The sequence below is a fragment of the Notolepis coatsorum genome (genome assembly GCF_963971535.1).
Source record: "Notolepis coatsorum genome assembly, chromosome: 14".
NCBI classification, from domain to species: domain Eukaryota; kingdom Metazoa; phylum Chordata; class Actinopteri; order Aulopiformes; family Paralepididae; genus Notolepis; species Notolepis coatsorum.
The window spans coordinates 68195874-68215124 of record NC_140178.1 but is presented as its reverse complement, the minus strand read 5'-3'; the positions used below and the strand labels follow the sequence as shown (position 1 = coordinate 68215124).

The 19251-nt window shown below is 44.1% G+C and overlaps 1 protein-coding gene across 1 annotated transcript in view; it reads right to left on the bottom strand.

The window, feature by feature from the left end:
* iqck (IQ motif containing K) overlaps positions 1–19251 on the bottom strand; it is a gene marked incomplete at both ends in the record, with an annotated part of 59422 nt that overhangs the window by 2544 nt on the left and 37627 nt on the right. Inside the window, 1 exon segment of the mRNA XM_084329133.1 lies at positions 6945–7038. Coding sequence (XP_084185259.1) covers positions 6945–7038 — 94 coding nt within the window.

The following is a 19251-nucleotide window of genomic DNA, read 5'->3' as shown; positions in this document are numbered from 1 at the left end:
GTATGGAGTTAGAATAGCCTAGCTTTATCTAAAACATAAAGAAAATGGTTCATGTTTGGTTCCACACTTTGCTTTCATAGACTTGAGGACACGCTGAAGTTGTGGCTAATTGTCCTACACACGGATAACATTAACAGTGTGCCTGGCAGACCGCCATCAGGTCGGACTCGGCAGTGACTATTTCAACTAGCGATGACAAAGAAGAGAAGACACCCTTGATCTAAACACTTTTCTCAAGAAATATGCCATTGGAAGAGTGGAGAGACCTGGTTCAGGTGAAGTGTGGAGAGAGACCTGGTTCAGGTGAAGAGTGGAGAGAGACCTGGTTCAGGTGAAGAGTGGAGAGAGACCTGGTTCAGGTGAAGAGTGGAGAGACCTGGTTCAGGTGAAGAGTGGAGAGACCTGGTTCAGGTGAAGAGTGGAGAGAGACCTGGTTCAGGTGAAGAGTGGAGAGAGACCTGGTTCAGGTGAAGAGTGGAGAGAGACCTGGTTCAGGTGAAGAGTGGAGAGAGACCTGGTTCAGGTGAAGTGTGGAGAGAGACCTGGTTCAGGTGAAGAGTGGAGAGAGACCTGGTTCAGGTGAAGAGTGGAGAGACCTGGTTCAGGTGAAGAGTGGAGAGACCTGGTTCAGGTGAAGAGTGGAGAGACCTGGTTCAGGTGAAGAGTGGAGAGAGACCTGGTTCAGGTGAAGAGTGGAGAGACCTGGTTCAGGTGAAGAGTGGAGAGAGACCTGGTTCAGGTGAAGTGTGGAGAGAGACCTGGTTCAGGTGAAGAGTGGAGAGAGACCTGGTTCAGGTGAAGAGTGGAGAGAGACCTGGTTCAGGTGAAGAGTGGAGAGACCTGGTTCAGGTGAAGAGTGGAGAGAGACCTGGTTCAGGTGACGAGTGGAGAGAGACCTGGTTCAGGTGACGAGTGGAGAGAGACCTGGTTCAGGTGAAGAGTGGAGAGACCTGGTTCAGGTGAAGAGTGGAGAGAGACCTGGTTCAGGTGAAGAGTGGAGAGACCTGGTTCAGGTGAAGAGTGGAGAGAGACCTGGTTCAGGTGAAGAGTGGAGAGACCTGGTTCAGGTGAAGAGTGGAGAGAGACCTGGTTCAGGTCGAGGTGAGGTGAGGTGAGGTAAGGTAAGGTAAGGTGAGGTAAGGTAAGGTAAGGTGAGGTGAGGTAATGTAAGGTAAGGTAAGGTGAGGTAATGTAAGGTAAGGTAAGGTAAGGTAAGGTGAGGTGAGGTAATGTAAGGTAAGGTAAGGTGAGGTGAGGTGAGGTAAGGTAAGTTAAGTTGTACCTTTATTAATCCCCTTAGGAAAATGTGTCTCTCTGCATTTGACCCATCATAACTATTTAGAAGCAGTGGCCCGCCACAGTGCGGCGCCTCCAGGACCAACTCCAGTTGTAAATGCCAGTAGCTTGGGCAATGGTAATGGTATAGGAAACCTAGCAGGCCCTCATTTATCAACGTTGCGTACACACAGATATGTGCGTAACCCGTGCGTATGATCATTTCTAAGCAGTGTGTGACTTATCAATTTGAACGTGTGCTTGACTTTGTGCGTATATCTACGCTCAGCTCAGGGCATGCGTACCTGGCGCCCGGCGGTAGAATATGGATACTGCAGACATGCATTAGTCTCAACGCGGAAATAAACTTTCGTTCATTAGTTTGACTGACGTGTTCTGTATGACCCCCGTAATTCATTATAGTTAATTGTAAAATAGCAACAGTAGTGTAATTATGGTCAAAACCCTATAAATAGCATTTGGAATAATAGGTCTTTCCTTCTGAATGAATGCAGCATGGTTTATATATAGCGTTATCGGAATATACGGGGTGTACTGACTGCGCTCCGCGTAACTCAACTCGTTATTATTTTGCGCATAGATTGCAGAAATACGGGAACGTTTTGATTATATTTAAAAGGCTTTGCCATTGTTAAACGAAACAAGTGGAATTTCGAAGCTGTAAGCAGAATACAAGTCATATGAACACCCACGATATAGTGTTCTTCCCCCTTCCTACTGTATAAGAAATAATTAAAAACGCATTGCAACAAGAACAGAGGTTATTTGTTGAGTTTATGTGTATACAAAACCCTTGCAATAAATGTGTCTTAAATGAATGAAAAGCATACATGCTCTGGATACAGGTAGCATATATCGTGTGGGTGATATGACTTGTATTCTGCTTGCAGCTTCGAAATTCCACTTATTTCATTTTGTGTCAAAGCCTTTTAAATATAAATCAAAACGTTCCCGTATTTCTGCAATCTATGCGCAAAATAATAACGAGTTGAGTTCTAACAAAGAACGTATTACATGCTGGGTAGGCTGATAGAATAAACTGTAAATGAAATAGCCTATAACATTATAAAGGATAGGCTATGATAGCAGGGTCTTCCCAACCTTTATTCCCCAGAGCCCCACGATTCCTGGGAGACATATAGGAATATGATATGATATATTATATATGCGCAAGTTACTGTTGCATAATGTAGGCTATGGCTGCTATTATATGTAATTCATATAGGCTACCTAATACCGACAACAAAATAGATTGTATGCCTCTACAAATCATATTATACCCGGTAGCCAATCGAACAAAACGAATAAAGGCATTCATATTCCAGCATGGTTATAATGACACACCAATGCCAAACAGTGGTTAACGGTCTTTATTAGTATGTTGAGCTGTCCAGGCAGAATTGCAGCAATGGTCTTAGGGAGTCGTTGATATCTGACATCACTGTGTACAAGTCCGCCAGCCTTTTATTTATCCCATAACACGGGTTGTGTCTTCTTGGTTCGACAGCGCCTCCGTGAACAATCTCGCTTGTGAAGTTTCTCAGAGTTCGCCCGGGTCAGTCCATTATTTCACATCCCATGGGGGGTGTTTCATTACCATATATGGATAATCATGCACGAGCATTGACGGTAGAACAAAGAGGTATTTATCAACACGGAGTGTGCGTAGGACCCGTGTACGCACGGTTGATAAATCCCGATATTTCTGTGCGTACACACATTCTAAATTCTGAGCTTAAGTACGAAAATAGAACACTTTCTAAGAATTGTTGATAAATGAGGGCCCTAGCATGCAATGTAATAACCTACACCTCTACTCTGTCTTCTCTTCTCCAGCTGACTATCATCCCAGTCCAAATGTTCACTCCAGACCTGATGATAACACTGGGCTCAATACTTCTCTCCAACTCTCTCACCTCCTCGTTGTTTTCCTCCTGCAACAACTGTGCTCCCTATCAAGAAATTGGCTCCCTCTCATGGGATTACAGCGCAAGACTTCTGGTCGGGGTTAGAAGGTGGTAAGAGCAGGCAACTTCACCTCCTCATCCATCATGCTCAACATAGGGGCACTTACCCCCCACAGTCGGTCTGCTTCCTCCGACACACGTCCAGCCAATCAACCGCTTCTTTTCACCTGGCAGCGCGGATTCTCATTGAGAGGGCGTAGCGTGTGGAAGGATCACACTATCCCACTCAGGTCCTATCCGCGCTTAGCAGGCGCCCCGACCGAACTGTAGGAGTCGCTGTTTACAACAACCCGGACCCACCCCGCCAGCTTCTCCCACCCTCTAATACAGCCAATTGTATTAGTGTGAACGGCCAGCCAAGCTGGTGACAACCCCGGAGCTGTGAGCTGGATTCGAACAGGCGAATCTAGCCGCTCCGGGGTTTGGTGACGAACGCAATCTCCGTTACGCCACCTGACCGCCGTCTTTACTGTAGTTTTAATGAAGCTGGTGTTTTTTTTATAGTGGTGAGTGTCTATGTATTGTGACTGTATGTTTGTCTTTTAATCACTGCACAAATGAAGTTCCGAAAGGAAAAGAAAGTAATTTGAAGTTTGAAGTTGAAGTTGAAGTGGCCTAGATCATGGATATGATTCTTTAGACTCATCTCGTTACAGTCTGAGCCTGTCAGTGCCAAAAAGTACCTCTTTTGCTGGACGGTCTTTGGCGGTCTACAGTTTTATTACAGGTGTGTGGCAGTAGTTTCAAGTTTCAAGTTTCTTTATTAGTTGTCATACAGAAGTACAGAATACTTTTATACAAAATGCTTCTTTCTGTTATGCTCCAGAGACTGTGCTAGACAAAAATAGTATAAAATAAGTACCTTATAGCAAGTATAAAATAGAAGTCAAGTACGTAGACAAAAGTGTTCAGTATATACATATATACAATGTACAATGCAGAGTAGAAGTAACTGAGTTACAATACAATATACTATACAGTGCAAAGCAGAAATGGGATGAGGTACAATTTAGGTACAATTTACAGTAAGGTGTAATGAGGTATGGGTTGTAGTGCAAATTCTTTACCAATAAATATAAAGTGTGTTTAGGTGTTCTAAAGTGGGTAAAGTGGGTGCTGCAGTGAGTTGTTTGTTTAAAGTAAGTGTGTGCGTGTGATGTGTGTGCTGTGAGTGCATTTGATGGTTACATAGTGTTACTGTTCATTGAGCATCCTAATGGCCTGGGGATAGAAGCTTCTTCTGAGTCTCTCTGTGCTTGCCATGAGACTCCGGTATCGCTTGCCTGACCGCAGCAGTTCAAAGAGGCAGTTGTTTGGGTGGCTGGAGTCTTTGATAATTCTCTTAGCCTTACCCATGCACCGCTTGTTGTAAATGTCCTGGAGAGTGGGAAGCCCCCCTCCAATTGTGCGTTCGGCTGAACGGGCCACTCTCTGTAGTCTGCTACGGTCTTGTGCGGTGCTATTCCCAAACCAGGAGGTGATATTGCCAGTCAGGATGCTCTCTATTGTGCATGAGTAGAAGTTCTTAAGGATCTTCTGACTGACTTGGAACTTCCTTAGGCGCCTGAGGAAGTAGAGGCGTTGCCGTGCCTTCTTCACAACACTGTCAATGTGTGTGGTCCATGTCAAGTCCTCGGATATGTGGACTCCGAGGTACTTAAAACAGTAGGCTGAACCTGTAACATTTGGGTCTTTTACTCTCTACTAGGAGTAAAAGCTCCTAGCGCCACCCTGGAGTATTTCACCCTCTCTATTCTTTCAGGTTGTCCTGATTGCTGATTGACGCCTGCTGTGTGTTTGACTCTCTTTATAATGGCCTTGTGTTTATTCTCTCATTTGTCAGTTCTTCATCTAACGTTACCGTGAGTAGCTGTCTACGGAGAGGCGTGTCGCTCCAGGTCTGGAGGATGCGGCTGCCGTGTTTTGATTATTGTTTAATTATTATTAAGTTATTTTTCTTTAGTATAATACCAGTATCGCTCTTGATGTTTCAAAAATAAAAGGAAACACTGTTTTTGGTGAGAAGAGCAACTACCGTCTCCGCACCTTTCTTCTGTACTGCATTTGGGTTCAACACACCTACCTGAGTCATAACAGAACCTAGCTCACTCAATACTGGATAAATTTAAAAGATAGTGAGTGTGTGTGTGTGTGTGTGTGTGTGTGTGTGTGTGTGTGTGTGTGTGTGTGTGTGTGTGTGTGTGTGTGTGTGTGTGTGTGTGTGTGTGTGTGTGTGTGTGTGTGTGTGTGTGTGTGTGTGTGTGTGTGTGTGTGTGTGTGTGTGTGTGTGTGTGTGTGTGTGTGTGTGTGTGTGTGTGTGTGTGTGTGTGTGTGTGTGTGTGTGTGTGTGTGTGTGTGTGTGTGTGTGTGTGTGTGTGTGTGTGTGTGTGTGTGTGTGTGTGTGTGTGTGTGTGTGTGTGTGTGTGTGTGTGTGTGTGTGTGTGTGTGTGTGTGTGTGTGTGTGTGTGTGTGTGTGTGTGTGTGTGTGTGTGTGTGTGTGTGTGTGTGTGTGTGTGTGTGTGTGTGTGTGTGTGTGTGTGTGTGTGTGTGTGTGTGTGTGTGTGTGTGTGTGTGTGTGTGTGTGTGTGTGTGTGTGTGTGTGTGTGTGTGTGTGTGTGTGTGTGTGTGTGTGTGTGTGTGTGTGTGTGTGTGTGTGTGTGTGTGTGTGTGTGTGTGTGTGTGTGTGTGTGTGTGTGTGTGTGTGTGTGTGTGTGTGTGTGTGTGTGTGTGTGTGTGTGTGTGTGTGTGTGTGTGTGTGTGTGTGTGTGTGTGTGTGTGTGTGTGTGTGTGTGTGTGTGTGTGTGTGTGTGTGTGTGTGTGTGTGTGTGTGTTTTCAAGGGCGAAGCCGTGTCAGTGTCCCTGGGCAGGAGTGCCAGTCAGTCAGTCAGAACTCTATGAATGCAGACCTGCATTCCCAGCTGCTCTCCTCCACAATCCACACACACTGCCATGTTATATCTCTCTCTCTCTTTCTTAAGATGTTGCCCTCCTTCCCCTCCCCCACTTTATCCATCTGTGGTACAAAAGTCCTGAAGACAGTTCTCTCTCTCTCTCTCTCTCTCTCTCTCTCTCTCTCTCTCTCTCTCTCTCTCTCTCTCTCTCTCTCTCTCTCGGCTCTCTTCTCCTGCTGTGTGCTATGAAATAAAATATGAATGCAGATGGATATGTGTGTGTACAATTAAGTGTACACAAGTGTGTATACTATGTCTATGCATCTGTACAAATGTATTGAGTGTGTGTGTGTGACTGTGTGTGTAAGTGTACATGTGTATTTTACATTGGTGTGCTCGTGTATGTAGTTGATTGGCTGTAGTTGAGTTTATTTCAGTGTGTGGTGTGTGTGTGCATAGATGTGTGTACGTGTATGTGTCTATTTCAGTGTGTACATGCGTGCGTGTACATGCACGCGCGTGAGAATGTATTTGTGCATGCTCCTGTGTGGTTGAGTTTGTGTGTGTGTGTGTGTGCATGTGTTTGTCAGTATATGAGCTTGCATGTGTGTGTATTTAAGTGTGTATGTGTGCTGGCGCTCTGCCTGTCATGTTATCGGGAGCTGTTGTGAGCACAGGAGGAGGTTGAAGATCAATGGCACTGCAGGCCCAGTAAGCCTGACGCCTGACGCTCAGTGATAGGAGCCAGCTAGTGCATCGTGTGTGTGTGTGCATGTGTGTGTGTTCTTACCTAGACTCTCTTGCTGTGTCCTGAGCTCTCGGTTCTCCTCTCTCAGCTCTTTCTGCCACAGACGCAGCTCCTGAACATCTGAGCATGCTCTGACCTAAACACACACACACACACACACACACACACACACACACACACACACACACACACACACACACACACACACACACACACACACACACACACACACACACACACACACACACACACACACACACACACACACACACACACACACACACACACACACACACACACACACACACACACACAAACAAACGTTGTCAATACTGTAATTACTTAACAATCCACAGCCAGGTCAGTCAATATCAAAGTGACAGTATAGTCTATCTGGACTGATGTCCAGAGAGGTCTGTCTCATTTATCCAACTCGGTGTTGCTGAGTATGAGTAAGTTACTGCTAAACTAAAGACATGAGACACAGAGCGACATGGAATGTTGTCAATAGACCTTACAAGTATAGTAATGCAATCATGTGTTAAGAGTCATATGTGTTAAGTGTGTGTGTGTGTGTGTGTGTGTGTGTGTGTGTGTGTGTGTGTGTGTGTGTGTGTGTGTGTGTGTGTGTGTCTGTCTGTCTTAGGGTCATGGTTGAAGTGAAATAGAGTGAACCTGAAGTGGAATAAACTCTCAACTGATATTCTACACCAGTGGTCTCAGACACGGCGGTCACAGAGACCCCAGTGTGACTGTTAGCCTCCCATTCACAATAAACACTACCACACACACACACACACACACACCTACACACACCTACACACACCTACACACACACACACACACACACACACACACACACACACACACACACACACACACACACACACACACACACACACACACACACACACACACACACACACACACAGAGCATACAGACCCTCATCTGCACCTTTGATTACACTGTTTACTTTCTCATATTCATATATTTAGAGTTAATTATATTGTTTGCAATATACTATTACCATGCCCATACCTGTACCCCCCCCCCCCCCCCCCCCCACCCCAATGGGATCACTAAAGGAAAATCGTATCTTATCTTATCTTACACATCATCAAGGAGAATCTAAACAACACAGCTTGCCAACCAAGTACAACCTGGCTTTAATGTTGCACCAGGTAGTTTTGAGAAGAGATTTCCTCTACAATAACATCAATATTGTTTATAATCTCAACACAAATCCCCCCCCAAAAACCCCGCTTTGAAACAATAGGGCAGGGGTGGCCAACCCGCGGCTCGCAAGCCGCATGCAGCTCTTTGCCCGCCAATGTGTGGCTCCTCCCTCCATAAAAAAAAAAAGAAAATATATATATATATATATTTTTTTTTGTCATTCATTCCATAAGACGTAGAATAAACATTTACAGACTTTTTTTAATGGTTCATTTTCATGTTCTTGGTATCTGATTCTAGGGACATCTATGGATCTCAGGGAATGTATTCCCAGTGTAACTGAGGGGTACAATTCCCTGACTGTATTGATAAGTATGGTATCATTAAACCACTACCGCTTTATGTACTTTAACTACTGGCCATACAGTACACGATATCTAAATATGATGAACACTTTCCCACAATGAAATCGGTTCCACACAAAGGTAATAATCAAATATTTAATATAGCAAAAGGTACATATGATAGTTACTATTACATTTATGATTTGAATGCACTTGTAAGGCAAATGAGTACTCGTAGGCAAATCAACACTGAATGTCCAATCTCTGGTTACGCAGGAAGGAAGTATACAACCTGGCTCTTAGGGAATTAGATCTATGGTACTCTTAATGATATAGCAGGATAATCTGGAAGGGGTCCTCCCGGTTGTATGCCGGTAGGGGGGGTAGGAGAGCCGTCGGTAGTAGACCGTCTGGTCAACGATATCTAGGGAGACTTCAAGTACAGAAGACAGTGCAGTAGACTCTTGATCCGCAGATGAATACACCTTGGTTCTCTTGTAGGCTGTAGCTCCACAATGAAGAAGAAGCTAGGCGACCTCAGTCTCTCTGAGCGCCGACTCAACTTGACTCCTCTCGGGGGTAAATCCAACACTCACAGGCGTCGGCGATTATCCGCTCCACAAATCACAGTACCAAAGCAAATATATTCCAGCCGCATAGGGCTCAGCAGTCGTCGGGTAGGTAATCCAGTGTACATGTCCCTCGGTCCTCGTCTAGATCTCCTCGGATGAAGGCGCCATGTGGTCGGCCCAGCCTGGTTACGACTCTAGATAACACGAGGAAGCGTTGGAGATGCTGGTCACTTTAGAACTCTAACCGCACGATGCACCATACACGATAGACTATTATTACTTAATAGAAATACGTCGCACTCGACGGTACAGTGCCAAACTCTGACAATTCAGCTATTAATTCGCACGAGGTCTCGATGCTATTCTAAGGCCAAACAGGCCATACTACACCGCACGCGGTATCGTGGGTGAGGCTTCACGTTCTGTTACTTAGTTGGGTAGAAGGGTAAAGGACTAAGGGTCTTCTACATTTACTTGCGCCATATTTATATGCACGGTGAACAAATAGTGCCACTCTCCTTTCGGTAGCCGTATCCCTGAGCGGAGCCGGGGCTAGTACGGACATGTCTCGTCGGTACCTTTGAACTTGACGCCAGGGGCTGGTCCCTGGCGCCTGGTCCTTTTGTCCAATAAGAGAATGAACTATTATGGGCTATAGTAGGCTAAAGGGATATTCCGTGTATATGTACAAGGAATATACAAGGGATATCAAACGATATACAAATACTATTCAATATATATCCATAAATAAATATATATATTCGGTTTAATCTGATCCTTCGTAACACCCAGTGTCAGAAATATTGTGTATGTTACTAGGCTTGAGTAAATTATAATCAACCAAAGGAGAACATCAATTCAATTTTATATATATATATATATTTGTATCTTTGACTGTGAATAACACCATGCAAAAATGTACCAGACCTGAACAATCTAATAAAGGGAAGATGATTAAACAGAAGGTTTTGTAGATACAGTACTGAATTCTGCCATTCGGACACATGCAATTTGAAATATGATTATAGAATATCAGGCCTATAAATTACCTTATTATGGCCAAGTCGCACATCTATGGATCGGGCCAAATCTCCCCTTTCCATTGGCAGCATTCAATCTGGATTTAGTATCACCAGGCGTGATTCACAACTACAGTTACTTTTTTATAATGTAAATTTCTCCAAAGTTTTTCATCAGATTGCAATGCTGTTTTTTGCTAGACGTTCACAGAAAGGTAGAGAAACTAACTGTGTTCTGTATTATGGCAATAGCGTTCAGGTTTGTGGGAGATAATCCCGAAAAATAAGAGAAATAAAAAAGTTTATCCAAAAGTCAGATGATTGACAGGGGCTGGCATGAGCTGGGTAGGGTAGTTTTTCGAAATTAGAAAGTCCATCAAAAGCCCCGGGTCTCTTCCTTCAAAAGACTACTCTCACTTTTGGCTGTGCCACTTCCTCCCGTCAATATGCGCCGGTTTCCGACTCAATGCCCTGAGATTTCTATAATCATATATTTCACTATTGTCTATTACTAATAACAGTTACAATCAGGGCTTGACATTAACTTTTTGGCTCACTAGCCACTGTGGCTAGTGGTTTTCCAAAGTCACTAGCCACTCAGCATTTTCACCAGCAAAATAATTTTTTCATCAATACGTTCCCATTTTATAGTATCATGTTCCACCATGAATGCATGAAAGGGGGGGGGGGGGGCGGGGGACGTCGTTTCTGATTATTGATTACCAATAACGGCATTCGTTATTGTAGCATCATACACTGATCGGCTGGTTGGCTAATGCTAACAAGGCCTGATCAGCATGACATCTACGTGAAATCGTTCTCACCTGTGGCCGGTTGGATCCCAAAAAGGATTTCCCAGTTATTGATCGCCATCTGGTAGATCGATATGTCCATTGGCTGATGCTATATTCCTTTACTGCATACTGAATTCGGCGTCGCAAAAGGTATTCCATGCGATCTGTTGAAGGCATAGCTTCAGGCTAATAGAAAAAGTAGGCCTGAATGAAAAAAATTAACATCCGGTCTGAAAACAAGGAGTACTCCATTCTCGAGACAGCACCACTACCAGGATCTGGCCGGTAATGCACTTTTCCGAATTGTTGTGGGAGTTGTAGTATTATGTAGTATCACTTGGATTGACTTAATTATTGCCGATGCCTTTTGTAGACTACAATGTTTTTTTTTCATAGAAAAAAAGTCACTAGCCACTGTGGCGGGTAGAATGACGGAGTTACCCGCCACAGCCGAATTCTACCCGCATTTGGCGGGTGGCGGGTGTTAATGTCAAGCCCTGGTTACAATCATTGGTAAACAAACGTAATGCTGAAAATATACACGTTGACTGCTGTTTTGACAGGGTTAGGGTCTTTACTCTTGGCTACATTTGAAAAGAAAACGCAACATTAATTCATACATTCTGTAGAGATAGATTTATGGCCTGATGTCATTTGCGGTCCAGTACCGGACCGCTCGGGCTTAAGAGGTTAACCCTGTGAGGCCCAAATAAAAAAGACATTAGCAACATCAGAGGCCAGAGGGTGGGACCTATAAACACATGAAGGGTGCCGTGACTGAAAAAAAGGTTGAGAAACGCTGGTATATGGTGTGGCTCTTTGTGGTACCACAGTAATTTGTGTGGCTCTTTGCGAGCCATTAACTAAGGATATTGCTAATTTGTATTTTCATGACACATTGCATCCTTTGTTTTTGTCACTATCTTTCATCATTGCATCTGTCTCATGTCCTATTCCTATTACATTTTTTACTTATAATTGTACTATATTCTATTGTGCTATATTTAATTTAGTTTATATCCCATTTAATTTTATTCTACCTCTTTATTTACTATTGTACAGCCCTGGCCTATATTTTATTTCATAGTTATATTGTATTCTATTGTGTTAACTTAGTTCATATTTCACTCCACCTCTTTATTTATATCTGTTAATGTCTGTCCGCTAATGTCGCACCGAAAACGACCAAAGCTAATTCCTTGTATGTGAAATCTACTTGGCAATAAAGACCTTTCTGATTCTAATTCTGATGTCATCCCCAAATAACTTATTTTGAGCAGACCTGTCCATGGTGCTGAACCTTTACGGCGCCGGCACACCAGTCGCGTGCGGGTTCTGCGCGAGAACGCGCGCGTGGCCTGGCACACAGAGTCCGACTTCAGAGTGGGCGGACGACAGACTGCAGCGCGAGCCCTCCGGATTGCCATAATGAACCAAAGGAATTCCAAAGCAGCAGCAGCACGATCTCTCTCTATCTCTGTCTCTCCCTCTCCCTCTCTCTCTTTCGGGTATTTCTATGTTTACTTCTCACAACTATTGAACTTTCACGTGTCAGGCCAGGCCAGGCATGGGGGGGGGGGGCAGGGGGGGTTGTTGTGTAGGGCCTACACAACATGCCTATAGAATACAGGCTATTTATATTTTCTTTTCCTTTTTCATTTATTATTATTATTATTTTATTTTTAATTATTGAATTATTATTATGACCATGACCAAAATAAATAAAAGTGATCCAGATTTGGACTGATATGATACTGTAGTGAATTCCTGTGTGTGATTGTAGTCATAGAGAATTAGTCTTATGTACAGGGATCATAGACAAAGTCATAGACATAGTGTAGATACAGGGCGGCTACGTGGCGTAGTGGGCAAGGCGCTCGCCACGAATGACGGAGACGCTGGGCTTGCCTGTTTGAGCCCAGCGCTCCACATTGCTTTCAGTTTAGCTGGTCGTTCATACTAATACACATTGGCCGTATTAGGGGGTGGGAAACTGATGGGTGGGGATCGGGCGTTGTGGACAGCGACTCCTACAGGTCGGTTGGTGCGCCTGCGCAGTAGAATCAGGAAGTGTCGGGGGCAGCGTGAGCCTCCCACGCGTTACTCCTCGCCACTGAGAGATCGAGCTGCGCAGGTGAAAAGATGCGACTGCTGTTACCTGAAGTACCGGAGGGGACTTGTGCTATGTATGACTTAGTCCACATTGCAGCCGGCTTGTGGGAGGCAAGAAACAGCGTTCGTGACAGGGGAGGGTTGAATTGGATGATATGAAATTGGGATGGGAGAAAATATAGAAAAATGGGAGAAAAAGTGGATAAAAAAAAAGACATATTGTAGATACTAGGAATGTCCTGATCCGATCACGTGTATTTCCGAAGATCGGGATCGGCAAAAATAATAATAAAATAAATTGATTTTTTTATTTTTATTCAACAAACATGACCATGTTCACGTCTTAAACTCATACTGAGGCATTCGTTTTGGTTTTAAATTGCATATCATCATTAATTTATTTATTGTCACACAGAGCAGAATTTTGCCAAAACAAACGCATTTCCTTTGATTTAATTATACATCAAATGATTTATGTCAAGGATTGCAATGCCTCGCTTGAATGAAGTTAACTTTTCACCTGGATAACGTCAACATTCAGGGTGAATGTAATGTGAGAAATTGGGATAAAAAAAAAAGATTTACATTTTTTTTTAATAATTTTTTTGATCGGATCGGGAAAGATCGGCATCGGTAGATACTCAAAATCACATGATCGGGATTGGATCGGGAGCAAAAAGATTTGATCGGGACATCCCTAGTAGATACTCAGGTTTTCTATAGACTGTAGGGCCACCTTTTTTTGCATTAATAATTCTATCTTGATTCTAACAAACTAGATTGTGTGTTTAGGTTTATTTGCTATGTTATTGGATGATGACTTGCTTCATGATAGTGTTCCTTCAGAGACTAGATTCTAGGCCCACTGATCAGACAGGTTGTGAAAAGCTGTGACAAGGACCTATTTAACCTATATATCTATGAGCTGCTAAAATAATACACTAATATCAAGCCTACTGGTTGCTGTTCAATAATAATAATAATAATAATAAAAATAATAATTACCATAATTAGCTGTCAGGAAACAAATAAAACGAGTAAATAAAACGTTTGTCATTATTAGTAGGTTATATAGGTGACAAGGTGGATTGACTGCTATATCCTGCTATTATTATTATTATTATTATTATTATTATTATTATTATTATTATTATTATTATTATTATGCAACATTGTAGGTTATTATTTGATATCAGTATATAGTTATAGATATAGTTCTTCAGACGGATTCCTACGCCACTATAAAACGACATTATCAATGGTTTGGCTTGAACAAACAGACAGACAGACAGGCAACCAGATATACAGACAGATAGACAAACAGACAAACAGACAGACAGACAGGCAACCAGATATATAGACAGATAGACAAACAAACAAACAGACAGACAGACAGTTGGGTAGGCGGGGTACTTTTTCCAAAAAAGTATAGTAATATGGTTTATTTGTATTGGGAACATTAGCTGGTTGAACAACATCTATATGTGTGGTAATAATGCAGATATTGAGTGTATTTCAGTGAAAATGTGCGTGGTGCACGCCTCTGCGCGTGCCTCGAATCCAACTGTAGCATCCTGAATATTCTGCTAAGTATTCAGAAGTGCTGACTAACTGTTACTTCCCCTGTGTGTGTATAAAGTGTGATAAACAGTGTTACTTTTGATATCTCGCCCGGACTACTAATGACGCGAGTTTCTCCTTCTTCCACCGGCTGGAATATGGATTATAAACAGTAAAACTGGATCATATTCATGTCTGTAAACTTTCACTTGCTTATGGCAGATCAATCAGCATGGATTGTCTGTAAACTTTATGCATTGTTGTCACTTGCCATATCTTGCTATGCTCGCTCATGCCTGTATTTTTTATGTCCGTTCTATTTTATAATTTTTATTTTATTTTATTTTATTTTTATTTTACTATTTTTAAACTGAATCATTTTAAACTATTTTTACTATTTGTGTTACTGAAAACTGTAAGCGGAGAGACTATTGGGATGCTAGATCCTAATGTGAAACACTGTGATTCTACCTGTCTATCTTTTTATGCTCGCTTATGTCTGTATTTTTTACTGTTGTGAAGCACTTTGAACTGCAACCTCTGTATGAAAAGTGCTATACAAATAAAGTTATTATATTCGATCCACCCAGTTCTCTTCCTGTGGGGCTAGGTGGCGGTGCCAGCAGGGGGCGGCAGGTGGCAGGCGGAGCGTGGAGAAGCAGGCAACGAGGAAGAGGGAATCACCTGGAGGTGAGGGGAACCGGAGGACCTCTTCGGCGTGGGATGTAGCCGTGAACGGTCGCAGCTACAACGGGAGGTGCTTTGGAATAGCCCCGTTAAAGAAGTGAGCCAGAGAGCCCCGCCGGAGCGAGCGACGGGTGACGAGACATACTTGCTAGTGACGGGTTATTCTAGAAGTATCCGTGATAGTGCGTGAGTAAGAGAAACTGAACCCAAGGACTAACGTCCATAGATAGCGTGTTATAGTAGCAGTGTGTGCGGTATATTTAGCATGCTGCTAACGGCTATATTGACTCCAGTAGACACCGAGCGCGAGGCGCTGAAGAGACCGGTGGTGTAGCCAGCCACGTTGCGCAACAGTATAACCGTGTAGCAGGTGGGCTGTTTGGGACCCAGAGAGTAGCTTCAGTTTAAGGTAGGGCTAGTGTATTGCTGCGCGTCAACCCAGCACCGGCCGTCAACAACCAGCCTTTGCCGGCGTTTCGACGTCTGCTCTGCCCCGGCGGTCGACAGCCCAGCACGGGAGTTCTTCCGTCCTGCAGAGGTCGCCATCACCCAGCACGCGCTCTCAGCCAGCTACTGCCCCTCTGCTCCAGCGCTGCTTGCTAAATCCAGTTAATAGGGGTACCCCATACACATTCTATGCCGGCATTAGTATAGGACTTTTGTTTTGGTACAGTGGGCCCACATTTTTTATTTCCTTTGAGTGTGATAACGTGTTTGTTCTTTAATAATATTTTCCCATCTAGTTAACCCTTTCCCTGTGGGGAGGTTACAGACCTGGTGCATCATAAGTAAAGCCTTAGAGAGGTATTATTCTTGCCATAGAATTAAAGCCTGATAGAGGTATTATACCGGGTACTGACCCAGACGTGGGTGATGAGTCAAACACATTGAAGTATATTATCCCTGGTACCGACCCAGAGGTGGGTGTATAATATACGTGTCTATAAGGTATTGAGTTACAACCTGAGCCATAGTAAGACTTCATTCCATTCGACCATTCTTATTAAATCTTTGTAACCGTACAAAATAACAAAGAATTAGATGGGGTTCTGTGTGCGTGTCCATTCCTGTGCCTAGTGTTAACTCTTTTGGTGTGGGTAACGTATATACAATTAACCCCTTCCTACCCAACTCTCCCCTTTTCATTGTAAGGTTTCTAGTGGTCATCAAGGGAGGGTACTGCTTGCGGGAGGAACGAATCTAATTATGCATATCAGTCACTAGGTGCGGGAGGGTTAAAGGAGGTATTCAGGGAAGTGAGAGCGAGTTGGAGAGTGCTGCTGACCGCCCCGGAGAGGCGAGGAAGACCAGAGTACCAGACCAGGTTGGTAAATCCAGGGCCCCATTCACTCCCACTACCGGGCCCCAGTTTGACGCTCCAGGCCCAAAGACGAGGGTGCAGTCAGACGGAGCTCTACTGTGTCCAGCTACCTTGTGACTGCCAGCAACCGTTCCCACAAAGCAGGGATAATCCACCCTGCTACACAACCAAAGCGAAAACAATCGCTTCCGCCCCGCGAGTCGCGCGCACGCATGCAGACGGTGGGCACGGCTACGTCCGTTAACATGGGAGCGAAAGTGAAGCGCTGGTCGCCCGCCCGCCCGCCTGCCGAAAGTTGCGTCTAGTGTGCCGGCGCCGTTAGACCGAAGTTAGGCACTGTGCCAGTGAAAATATGGTCTCATTTAGGAATATTTTTTGAGTGAGAAATTAAGTTGTATTTAATGTTTAGTTAAGAGAATACCTGCATTATGATATACTCTAGAACAGGGGTCACCAACACGGTTTAGTTTCCAATTAAATGTAGTCTCTTTCATTTGTCCATCACCGCAAATCCGCCCCTCAATTAATATCGCCGCAGGGGGGGCATAATCCCACGGGACAATGCATTGGGAACTTTTGTCCCATGACGAGATCAACACGTGTATATTATTGCGTGGATCGGAATACGGGCGTGCGCGTGGGAGCTCGTGCAAAATCGGTGACATTTTTCCACGTCATGCCCCGACCTGGATCGAGCAATAGACTGTTACTGTACCACCCATGTAGCTGTCAAAGCTCCATCACAAATTCAGTTATGTGAATATAAAGGGATTCCACTCAGTCAATGTTGCGATGCACATTTGGCTGATACATGTCGTTGCTGGTGACCGGGAGGAAGGCACGCATTGTATTGAATTCAATTGTAATGTTATTACTGGGGTATCTGTAATTAAAATATCGCTTAGGATGCAGGTGATCGGGGTTATCCACTGAAGTGAAGTTAATGACTCTGACCAACCCAACAAACGACCCAACAGGAGTGCAATTATAACGGGCTCACGCGCGAACAAGAGCCCTTTAGAGCGCAGTTGGTCTGCTTGTTTGGCACGGGGAGGGCAGACACAGAACACCCACCTCCAAACGCGATTAAATATTGTTTAAAATAAAAAGCTAAATATTATTATTTTATGTGTCATGTTTCCAAATAAGATTGGTCAAATGCTTTCTAGCTTCAATTTATTGTTGGTTAGAACTTAGAATAGAAGATGCCCTCCGTTGAAACTTCACTGAGCGAGATTGATCACGGAGGAGTTCAATCTCTCTCTGAAGTTTCAAATCCGCTTAGTCCATTATTCTACATTCCATGGGGGTGTTTCATTATCATATATGGTTAATTAAGGGCGGTTCAGTATGCAAATGCTTACAATCATGCACGAGCATAGACGGTAAGAACATTGGTATTTATCAACACAGAGTGTGCGTAGGACCTGTGCACACATGGTTGATGAATCCCGATTTTTCTGTGCGTAGACATTCTAAATTCCGTGCTTAGGAACTAAAATAGAACACTTTCTACGCATTATTGATAAATGAGGGCCCTGATGTTTAGTGGCTTGAGGACAGCAGGCCTATCCAACAAAAAGGGTCAAACAGCAACATGTTGCTCAATCTCTGCTGTAAATAAGTGGTCAGGCAGGCATTGTGGGGGACGCAATGTTTTTCTATCTTTCTATCTTTATTAAAAATCATATTGCACCTATGCTGGAAAGCATTTGATTCCTATGCATATGGGATTTGGGCAGTGTCAAATAAAGCATTTACGATGCACATGCTTAAACACTTTTGGCAACAGAATAAACACATGGGCAAAGTTCCCATGCAGATTCATGTAGTCTTCATTACAGATCAGCTTGTATTGATTTTTAATCTGTGTACAGTCAGTGGATTGCAAGCCAGGTTACTTCTTTTCTTTCCTGGAGGAAAGCCCTGTTCTTGCCCAGTATGTGTGTTTGCATGTAGCTGTATGCTCTCAGAGAGGTTACTAAATAGGTTAGCTGTTGTAGCTGAATAGAACATGTCCATCCATCCTTTCTCTCCCCTCCTCCTTTCTGACCAGACGCCTCTCTCTCCTTCCTCTTCTCTCACTCCCTCTTTGCCCACTGCCATCTCCCGCTCTCCATTCTCCTCCACTTCTCTCTTTCCCTCTCAGCGTTCTTTTCTTTTTTTTCTGTTTCCACCACCCCTCCTCCTCCTCCCATCCTTTCCATCTTCTCTCCCCCCGCCCATCCCTTGTTCTTGGCTATGCCCCTCACATCCCTTGTTCTTGGCTATGCCCCTCACTTTCTCTACTTCCACTCAATGTGAATCATCATCTTTACCCTCTCGTTGTCCTCTTCCCCCATCTAGCAAATGTCCTCCTCTCGCGTCTTAACACCCCCCCCCCCTTCCCCTATCTGGTGTCTCTCTCCCATTCTTTCTCTCCCTCACACCAACTCGGGCCACCGTCTCTTCCGTGTACGATGGCAGTGGTAGCCTTGAGCTAGCATTTAGCAGTGGCTCTGAAAGTGAGCCTGTTACATAAGGTGTGTAGCCTGGCCAATGGCGGCAGCATTGGTGGTGGGGAAGGAGGGCTCGGCCATGGTTAATTCAGCGGGTGTCGGAACCCAGCAGCTATCCCCTCTGCTGTCAGGAGATACCATAGACATGGAAATGAGGGGGCATGGGTCAAGAGGGAGGAGGGAGGAGGTGGAGGAGGAGGAGGAGAAGGGGGGCAGTCTGTTGTCTGTTGGTTTTCCTGCATGCTTGGTGTGTTTTTCTATCTGT